This window comes from Zea mays, chromosome 7 (genome assembly GCF_902167145.1).
Source record: "Zea mays cultivar B73 chromosome 7, Zm-B73-REFERENCE-NAM-5.0, whole genome shotgun sequence".
NCBI lineage: Eukaryota > Viridiplantae > Streptophyta > Magnoliopsida > Poales > Poaceae > Zea > Zea mays.
Genome location: NC_050102.1, coordinates 132453250 through 132463560, shown reverse-complemented (window position 1 = coordinate 132463560; position 10311 = coordinate 132453250). Strand labels below are relative to the sequence as shown.

The window sequence follows — 10311 nt, the reverse complement described above, 5'->3', positions numbered from 1 at the left end:
TGAAGCAAGATACATGACAACTACCCTAAATTGTGTGCATTTTTATGCCTGATATAGTGGGATCATTTGGCTCCTATAACATTAGCAATAGTTTATGCTAAGATATGCACCATTTTACGCGTTTTGTATTGATTTTATGCAACCTCGCGTGAATCAAGATACATGGCAACTACCCTAAATCGTGTGCGTGATTTATGGTGTCCGCAACTGTCATAAAATCATCTTGTTGACCACTGTAACAACGTTTACGCTATATCTGACATAATTTACGCTAAAACTTGAGGATTTTATGCTCAAACATGGATTGCGCCACACAACGTCCCACGTGTAAGTTTTCTGCATGCACAACAATTTCGGATCTGTCATAATTTTCGGAACTGAAACCGCACTTGCCATAAAAATAAAAAATTGCATGTGTGTCTGGTGGAGGACGCGCTTACAGGGGTTTTTATGCTATCTCAATGAACTATTTATGCTATTTATATAAACTATTTACGCAAAAAAATTAGAACCGCAATTTATGGCGTGCTTTCCACGCGGGGGTTGGGTGTTGGACCACAGATTAGAGTGCTTCCTGCTCAGGAAGAGGTAACGACCCGTCGGGCGTCATTGGCATGGCACGATTAAGTGATCGGGCTTAACCGTGTCGGGCTCAAATGGGCCGGGCCGAGTCGTGCTCGGGTTGGACCGAGTCGTGCCGTCTGTTTGGACATCTATAGATTAGACCAACGCGTGGAAGGGAGGGTTGACCTGGTGCACTGACCGACTAGGGTTTCTCTAGTTACCAGAAGCCGAGGCTCCAAATAATCCGACTATATATAGAGGAAACTAATCGTCCTATATTAATCATCATATTATGGTTCTATTTGGCACAACTTAACCGACAACTTCATGAGCTATTTTTTCGCAAACACTTTTTCTAACAGTTTCTTGGGTGAAACTCCTTTTTTTATGCTCTCATCAAGGGATGTAGAGAGAGAAAGCTAAAAATAGATGTTCAAGTTCTCTCACTTATTTTCCTCAAAGGCTATCTCCAACAACTTACTTATCCACATCTTCTATTTTAAATACACTATATAAACAGTACAATGTACCATGCAAAATAATGTTCTATATACACGATCTACTAACTATAGCCTTAGTAATGAATGGAAGTTGGGGTTGTTTTACCAAAAAAAGTTTTTAAAAACTCTTTAGCTTAATCGACAAGGCTACATGTAAAGTTTTTTTAACTGGCTTCAATAGTAAAAATGAGCTATACCAAACCGACAAAGATACATGTGCTTCAATAGTAAGGCATAGCTTGGTTGGTCTGCCTCGATCTAGTGGAGCAAATGGTTCTAGGTTCGAGTCCTGCTCATCCCATGATTTTTATATGCATCTGAGAATTTTCTTAGGTTTTAGGATACATAGGTGTGTGTTCAGTGGTATTGCGTATTTCCACGTATAGGTCTAGGCCTCTCTAGGCCTCTCAATCTATTTCTGTGTGTTATGGACGCGCACACGGGTGTATGCTTGTGGTACGATGTATGTAGTGGTGGCGTCCTTGAAACCAAGCTATGCCAAACCGACAAAGATAGCAGACTCATGTGGCTACGCGCCTCTGGCAACCAAACCAACCCATACTAGTTACTCCCCATACTAATATATAAACCGTCGCATGATCAGTGCAAACTCAAGACAAATCGAATAGCAGAGGCCAAAGGATTCCATTAGCTTATTGTTCTGCTTCAAGGTAGCATGCATGCAGCTCCAGGACATCAGAAATTCTTTTTGTCGTTCAATTCGACATGCCGTGGCCAGTCAATAGGTGTGTCGGACACTCGGACTCTCAGTCGTCGGCGGCGCTAGACCATAGCACGTATAACAAATCGCACTATACGAGACTAGTCACGGTATCTAGCTCACCTAAGAAACCGTCGTCGTCTACCTTCTTCCTCTTCTTCTTCTACCGAGAGCTACACCTAAGCGCCTAACACCTCCAGTCTCCAGCTCCGAGCGAGGCGTGCGTGTCGCGGTAGTCCAGGTCAGCTCACTTGCTGCTGATTGCCATAGAACGGGTAGGCACCGTAGGCTGGAGCAGCGTACATGCCTGGATCAGGGAACGGGGCCGCCGCAGGGTAACCGTAGCCGTTGTAGAACGGGGGCGCCGCGTAGTACATGCCCCCGTTGTTCCACTGGTTGCCGTTGTCGCCTCTGAACTGTAAAAATAGACGGCAAAACAGTGCTGAGAGGCTGCTGCTGCAGAGTTTTGCGGTACGCTTGCTCGTGCTGTAATTCAGAGCAAGGCCGGTCAATAGTACCTGCTTGTTTGCTGGGTTGCGGCCCCATGAAAGACGCACGTTTTGTTTGCCAATAGTGCTGCCATTTAATCCTTGCAATGCGTCCTCTGCGTTCTTCCTGGCAAAAGGGAGAAGAACCATTTATCAGAAGTCATGACGGTAACAGAGTCCACTGCGGCTAATCTCCGGCAAACTAACTATCTCACTCTCTATTTTAAACTCTTCTATCTATAGTACAGGACAGTGTTTTGCACGTCCGTTTACACAGCCGAAATGCGGAAAGTGTGGAGGCTCATACCTCTGAGCAAACTGCACGAAGCCGCACTGTTTCCCAATTGGAATCTTTACAGAAGAAATCTCTCCGTACTGGGAGAAGGTTTGCCTAAGGTCCTCTTCGCTAACATTTGGGTCGAGCCCACCCACAAATACCTATACGTATTCAAAGAACTTTGATCACAAGTGAAAACTTGATGGGCAGCAATAACATGAGTTGGTTGGAATGCATCTTTACTCACCGTTGTGTTTGTCAAATCTCCTCCGTCTGATCGAGCAGCTGAACCATTGGATCCAGAAGTACCTAAGATCAACATGACTTTTAGAGAACTAGAGATAAATTATCACCATCGTCCAGAAGGCGTGTATTATTCTGAAAGCAAACTTAAATATAGTACAATGTTATTAGCAATTCACAAGGCACTATTCCACTAATATTCTCAGGTAAAATAAACCAGCTTGCCTCAGTATGTTTCCAAGCAGTCCATGTCTTAAAGTTAAATATAAATCCTTCTTACATGATGATATAGCCTTTCAAGCATGTGCTGGATTAATCAATAAATATCAACCATGTTTATTTGGATTTACAGAACTAAACTGCCATAAGAATATGAGGTTCGTTCTGATTCCAGAACAGAACAGAAAGAACAAATAAGTTGCTGTTACCACTGTGCCTAATTATCATCCTCACTGAAAGCAGCAGGGCAAAACATAAATTTAATATGAAAGATAAAAACATAGAGCAAAGTAGATAAACTAGGATGGTAAATGACAAATTCTGTGAAGTTTCCAGTAAACTGATGTTTCTTTTCTCTTCTTTTAGTGCAAATGATGTTCTTAAAGTATAAGAAGGAGACCATATTATACCTAATAAGAAGGAAAACAGAGATCAGGTTCAGTGTAAGCAGTTGAAACATGAAAGACTAGTCATTGATTAAACAAAACGAAAACAAGTAAAATATAAGAGATATGAAATAGAAAAGGCTAAAGCTATGCTAAAGGGCAGACTAATGTCAAAAGGTAATCTCCACTTCCCATGGATGCTTAAGTCACTAGAATCTCACACAATAATATAATGCAGGAACCACATTCAGATATTGCTTAATAGCAATAAACTGCCATAAATATGACCACTATTCTCCTAAGTCCTATCAGAAAAATAACATTAAAAATGATGTGACAAAATAAAGGAACATCTATTCAATTGGATTTAACAGCTAAATGCAACTTGAATCATATGAAAAGTGACAGAGGATCACAATACTCTCCAAATGACTACTGAAACAATCAACCATTAAATAAATCACTTATGCACTTTTTAGTTTTAACTTACAATGGATTATATAAAAAACCTAACAGCATAAACTTGGATACTACAAAGACAATGATTTGTGATAGAACGCCACCACGAAGAAAGAAGTATGAAAGCTAGTACATATAATAGATGGACATTTTGAACTGAACCTGATGATTTCCTCGGAGTTGCCGGGCCAATTCTCATGGGCCTAGACGAGCAATACACGCCGTTCATCTCAGTCATGGCCTGTGTCTTCTCGCTGTCATCTCCAAACCTCACGAAGCCATAGCCCTTGGATCTACCAGTGTTAGCATCGATAACAACCTTGGCACCTTTGACAGAGGAGTACCTGCTGGAGAAGGCCTCCAGCAGCGTGGCGTCATTGACGTCAGAGGCAAGGTCGCCTACGAATATGGAATGGTCCGAGGCAGAATCCGAGCGCCTGTCTCCCATGCTAAACGATGCCCAGTTTAGCCTGAAAGGCTGGTCGGTGTTCGGCATGATATGGCCAGAAAACCCTTCGAGAACTTTTTCAGCCGCAGCGTGGCTGTAGAACTCGACGAACCCGTATCCTTCGGACTGCCCAGTCTGCTTGTTGCGGATAACTTTGATCGCCACAACCTACAGCGTGTTGTGATCTGTTAGTGCAAGTCTAGACTTTAGGTGTCCAAATGAAGAGAGAAGAATGTATGTAGAACTACATGTATCACAGGGTAGGTTTCACTTGAACACAAGTATCCGTCGGAATGGCAAGAGTAACCCAGCTGGGCTCCAGGCTTAGTCAGCACCAGCAGCAGCAAAACTGATGTTTAGTTTGAACTTTAATTATCGACTTGGGTTTCTTCATTACACCCAAAATTACCTTGCTTCACCGAATATTTCTCCATGACTACTCAAGTTTCTCTGTGTTTTCTTCCAAAATGTTACTGTTATTTTCATTTTTATTCATTCAGTCTACTAAATGCAGGAGCTCGTGAAGGAAAACCATTGATTCTGGCATTCTGTAGCCGTTAGCCTGTTATTGTTCGGTATCCAAATAAGTATGGCATAGCGTTTAAGCATGGTTTCATCAAGAAAAGAACAAAAATACCCTTGGAAACATGGTGTTAAGAACCCAAAAAACCTAAGGCCCCGTTTGTTTGGTTGGAATTGAATTCCATTTTAATAATAATAATTTAGACACAAACTAATTAAGTTATTATATTTGTATATGCAATTTATTTATATATTATTCTAAATCATATGAGAGATAGTTATACACTACACTTATCTTATAAAAAACAAGTAGAAGAGTGTGCTATAAGTTGTATATTAGAAAAGTAGTATATAAATCTATAGAATCAATTTCCATATCTCACCCCATGAATTTGAGATAGGCTTATATATAGATGTTGGAAAGTTATGGAATGTCACATTCTAAAAAATAGACTACTACATTAGTTAGATTCCAATTCCTCAAAATCAAGTGAAACAAACGGGCCCTAAAAGGAAATCTGCCAATCAGGACTGCAACAGGTGCAGCAATGGCACATCACGGGGTGCCTGTACACCAGGCGGAATATTTTCGCAGAACAGTACAGGAAGGCAGCACTAGCTGAGGCAATCTACTAGAGGTCTGAGGCACTGGGCAGTGGGCACTGCAAGTTTCCAGCTCCAGCTCGCAGATCCATGCCCGCCGACGGTTGCCAAATTCGTTGCCCTTTTCAGCACAGTGACGGAGTGACCCTGACGGCCTGACCCAATCTTATGTACGGGGGATCTGCAGGCTGCAGCTGCAGCCACTACGTATGCTTGTTTGCCCTGAAATCCTTTAACTCTCCCTCTCTCTCTCTCCTGCGCGCAGCCCGAGAAACGGAGCACATTTTGGAAACCAACGAACGCATCAAAATACCATTTTCAGTCGGCTGGTTGAGGCAGAAAACAACACGGGCTGGTCACGTCAAAAAAGAAAGATTCATGGGCGAGTGCAAAAGAAACATCTTCTTTTCCTTTTTTGGTAGATAAATTTATTATTTTTTTTGTTTCGTGGAGCTGTGTGGTGCCGTGGCCAAGATCTGGGCTGGTGAGGGAGGAGGTCGGGCGCGCATCCGTGCTCACCTCGCCGGTGTAGCCGAAGCAGCTGTGTAGGTAGTTCTCGTCCATCCAGTAATGGAGGTCGCCGACCCAGACGCTCTTGTTCTCCTCCTGCCCCGGCTGATGCGGCGCCGGGGAACCCAGTGCGACCGCTGCTGCCCGCGGCGGCGCGACGGCGTGGAACGGCACGAAGTGAGTCGGCGCGAACTGCGGCGGCGGAGGCGCCATATGGTGCGGCTGCATCACCATGGCCGCGGCCCCGGGAGGCGGCGCGAACGGCATGGCGACCCAATGGGGCGGCACCACGGCCGCCGGCGGCGGTGGGGGCGGCGCCCCCGCCACCAGCGGCTGCTGCTGAGGCTTCTGCACGTCGCCCGCGCCATTCGCCGCCGCCGCCGCCGCCTGCATGGTGGTGAGTGACTCTAGCGCTGTACCCGGACGCGCGCGCCGGAGGGAGAGGTGATGCGGTGAGAAGAGAGGAGGAAAGGAGAGAGAAGATTTGGAGGCGAGTGGAGGGAAGAAGAGGAGGAGGAGGTGGAGGAGGAGCAGCTCGCGGGAGAAGCTAGGCTAAATAAAGCAGGCGGCGGAGGAGGGTATGTGTGGGCGGCGGCGGCCGTCCGATGGAGCGCGTGGACGGCTGGCAGGCCGTCCGTCGGGGATTTTGACCGGATCCACGCCGATGTCGGCCTGCCTGCCTGACCCGGCCCCGGCGGGCTACACGTCGACTCGAGTTGTTTCCGACTTCCGATTAGGGGGGGGGGGGGGGTGCGGATGGGCATGGACGACCATGGAGGCATGGAGCGGGCGGAGATGATAACGATTAAAAAAAGCAAATGTAATTTGTACTAGTATTTTGTTAATGGAAATTGGCATGAGGAAATATATGTTTTCTGTGTATCAAATCCCAACAAGATGTTTTAATTAGGATAACTTTTACTACTAGACACGTTTAGATATTGTATTAGAAACGGAGGGTGTAGCTAGCTTGGGTTGAGATTGAGACAAAAACATGCAGAGAAACAGATTATTACTTAAAAGCCCTTGCTCTTGGCTACGCAAATCAAGTTTCTTTCAAGCAACGTCTATTATTAGATGATCAAGCATGCTGATCAACATGCACCATTGAAAATTAGTTCTCTGAGGGTTTTCCTTCCATCTGTCTATTATTAATTAATTTTCCACCGTTATCGTTGCGAGGCATGCAATAGAGACGTGTCTGAATCTCAATCTACCGCATGAACAGGAACAGCCCCCTGCTGCTGCTTGCGAGATGGATCGGTCGCAGTCGCAGCCAGCAGAGAAAACAACGGGGGGTGACTGCAAGTTGCACCCACAGATTCAGACGCTAGCACTTGTCCACTTCCCTTCCACTCTCTGCCGCGGCCAGCGCCACGGACGACAAGCAACCGAGCCAAAACCCTATCGTCGCCATCATCATCGGCATAAAGAAAACGGGAGGCAGAGGCAGGGCAGGGCTTAGCTAGCGTGGGAGTATGCCGAGGATAAAACCACATGTCAGGCTGTGCTCGGCTGGGTGCACCTGAAGGCACTGCAGGCAGGCGGCAGTCCTTTGCGCTGGCTGGCATCTGCAGGTCCCTCCTTGCGCTGCTGATTGGGCATCAGAATCTGAGAAGCTCATCCCTCTCCAAGAGTGCAGCCAGACAGGCAGGCAGGCAGCGCAAGCAAACAAAACAAACACGGCGCCATGTGGAGTGTGAGCTAATATAGCAGCGCTGCTCTTGCAAGTTGCGAGAGTGGTCGCCTGGCTTGTCGCTTCACCCCTTCATCATATCAGCATTGGGCGACTGCTGGTGGATAAAATTTGCTGTGGAAGGATTCTTCAGGGTAAATGGTGATAGTAGTACTCGCTACTCGGGGGATCTGTAAATTCTTTCGTCTGTTTCTGGTCAGGGTGCAGTGACGCCTGTCTCGCTCGTGTCCTCTCTCTGTCTGAGGTACCCTTCCCTTCCCTCCCATCAGTCAGAGACAGCACGGGCCTAAATAGAGTGGGCCTGCCTGCCGGCCCGACGCTGTAACCCGTAGGTGGTCCAAAACTGAGGCACGAACCATTTTTAAAAAGCCTTTCGTGGCACGTGAGAAGCCCATATCCTTCCCCATCGTCGTGCTCTATATACATGTCCTGTCTCATACTTCACCTCGATCATAAACAGACGAATGTGCGCCGTATGACTGTGTGTTTCAAATTTTATCGCATGTTGATCCAATGATTAACGCGAACGGTTAGAGTTATCAGAGGAACGGTCATAATGTTTTTAACCACGCTATTGGCTAATCTATTCGTTACAAACTAAGCTTAGATTAGCTGGTTAGATTAATTATAGTAGAACCAGTTCATACGAGTTAAGGTCTCGACTTAGCACAAGTACCCGTGTTTTTTTTCGGATTTCAACGACGATATTCTCTGACAGTGGTAAACATGATGTCCTCTCGTCAGCAACAGACTCCTATAGCTACTGCTACTTACATTACGGGCTTAAACCATATAAATAATTAAGTTAATTATAAGACATGTATTAAATAAAGTATGCTTTACGATTTAGTAACCTACATGATCTTGACTAGATGGTAATTCATCGTATATGGTTGGACTTTGTCTGTCTATATAGAAATGTTGACAAAAGGCTAAAGGCATGCCATGTGTGTGCGCTATCATTGAGGCGAGGCGTGCCGCCGTGTGGACGGTGTTTTGCCACTCAAGGAATTACTGTGTAGCGAGGAGAGGTATCGGAAGTTTCTATTTGTAACTCCTGGAATTACACGAGTTTCATGTATGATGAAGGATATACCCTTACCCTATTCTTGACTGTTGGGGCGAAGGCAAAGACGCCACCCTTCGCTCGAGGCCTTCGCTGCAGCCGCTGGTCCGACAGAGACAAAGCGGGCAGGGACACCCTTCGCAGGACTCGGCACTTTGACGAAGGCCTGCGACGACGTCCTCCCACGGCGCGTCCTCGTTCAGTCCCAAGGCCCACGTGTGATCTGGCCCATTGTAACGGGCCCCGCGTGGCCGCCTCTGTATTACGGGCCTAACTTGTAAAGGAATACTTGTAATTACAGTTTGTAACCCTGCTTTATGGGAATATTCTGGGGATAAAATAGGTGTCTGAGGGCACATGCGTCCTTAACACAAGACGCTGGGCACTCAGATACCTATAAATACCCCCGCACAGTGCCCGTGAGAGGCGAGATTAACAGAGCTATTGCCCCCGAGCACGTAACCCTGTTGTCACCACCTTTCACCCTTGTTGACCTCCTTGCTGCTGAGAGCAAGTTCCAACATTTGGCGCCCACCGTTCGTGCTACGACAAGACCACCCGCGATGGCACCCAAGAGAGCTAACCCCAAGGCTGACGAGGCTGCGAAGGCAGCACTGCTGGCCGCAAGAAAGGGCAAGGCCCTCGCCCTCACCCAATCCACCCACCAAGAGCCCACCGAAGACAACATTCCCCGCACCTGCGAAGACGACACCTTCCGCACCTGCGGGCCCGAAGGACAATCGCAGCCGCCCCCAGGCTTCGCCCCAGTGGAGGGCGCGGATCTCACCGAGGACGGCGAGGTCCTCGGCGTCTCAACAGAAGAACAGTTACAGCTGCGCGCCCTGCGCCTCAAGAACCGCAATCTCCAGAGGCAGAAGGAGATACTGGAAGCCAAGCGCCAACGTGTGTCCGCACTAGCCAAGGTGCGGCAGATGATACGCGACGAGGAGCAGAAGGCCCAAGACCTCGAGCGCGAGATCGCGCTGATGCAGCGCGAAGGCCACCTCGGCCACCTCGGCCTATAGCAAGAGCCACCCCTCCAGCAGCGCGCGCAACCGGAGGACACGCGCGAAGGCCACCTCGGCCTGCAGCATGGCCCACCCCTACAACACCGGCCGCAGCCGGAGAACCCGCGTTTCCCCCAACATGATTACGCCTTCCAGCACGGCGCACCATTCCAAGGGGTCAACTACCTCGATGAGCGAAGTCCCCTGGCGCCACATCTGCATGTGACACCGTGGCCAGCTAACTTCCGAGCAGGGGCATATCCCAAGTACAACGGCAGCACCGATCCAGCGCAATACATAATGAGTTATCAAGTCGCCGTTGCATCTGCCGGAGGGGACGACGCCACAATGGCGAAGTCTTTCATCATCGCCCTAGAGGGCCCAGCACTCACCTGGTTCACCAGATTGCCTCCGCTGTCCATTGATTCGTGGAGAAGTCTCAGGGACAAGTTCCTTCTCAACTTCCAAGGGTACCGCCCAGACACCGACGCTTTGGCCGAGCTCTCGCTTTGCAAACAGCTGGAAAAGGAGACTCTGCGGGAGTATTACCGCAAATTCCTAACGCTCAAGTCACAGCTGCCCTCAGTCGATGATCAGATCGC

General features: G+C 47.7%; 1 protein-coding gene across 1 annotated transcript; it reads right to left on the bottom strand.

Annotated features, from left to right (window-relative positions):
- Window positions 1-1690: 1690 nt before the first annotated feature.
- On the bottom strand, window positions 1691-6453 carry LOC100278143 (uncharacterized). Its single transcript, NM_001373991.1, has 6 exons — window positions 5950-6453; window positions 4020-4473; window positions 2798-2859; window positions 2581-2711; window positions 2304-2400; window positions 1691-2201 (listed from the first exon to the last, which is right to left on the bottom strand). Exons 1-6 carry the CDS (start codon window positions 6331-6333, stop codon window positions 2028-2030), a joined length of 1302 nt encoding a protein of 433 aa, NP_001360920.1. The 5' UTR covers window positions 6334-6453; the 3' UTR covers window positions 1691-2027.
- Between the last annotated feature and the right edge of the window lie 3858 nt (window positions 6454-10311).

Bases quoted from the DNA above. Each gene is read 5' to 3' on its own strand.
- LOC100278143 (NM_001373991.1), bottom strand. From the start codon at position 6,333: ATGCAGGCGGCGGCGGCGGCGGCGAATGGCGCGGGCGACGTGCAGAAG. The intron at 2,860-4,019 runs GTTCAGTTCAAA...TGTTGATCTTAG, and splicing joins AACTCCGAGGAAATCATCAG to GTACTTCTGGATCCAATGGT. The intron at 2,202-2,303 runs GTACTATTGACC...CTATTTTTACAG, and splicing joins GCAACCCAGCAAACAAGCAG to TTCAGAGGCGACAACGGCAA.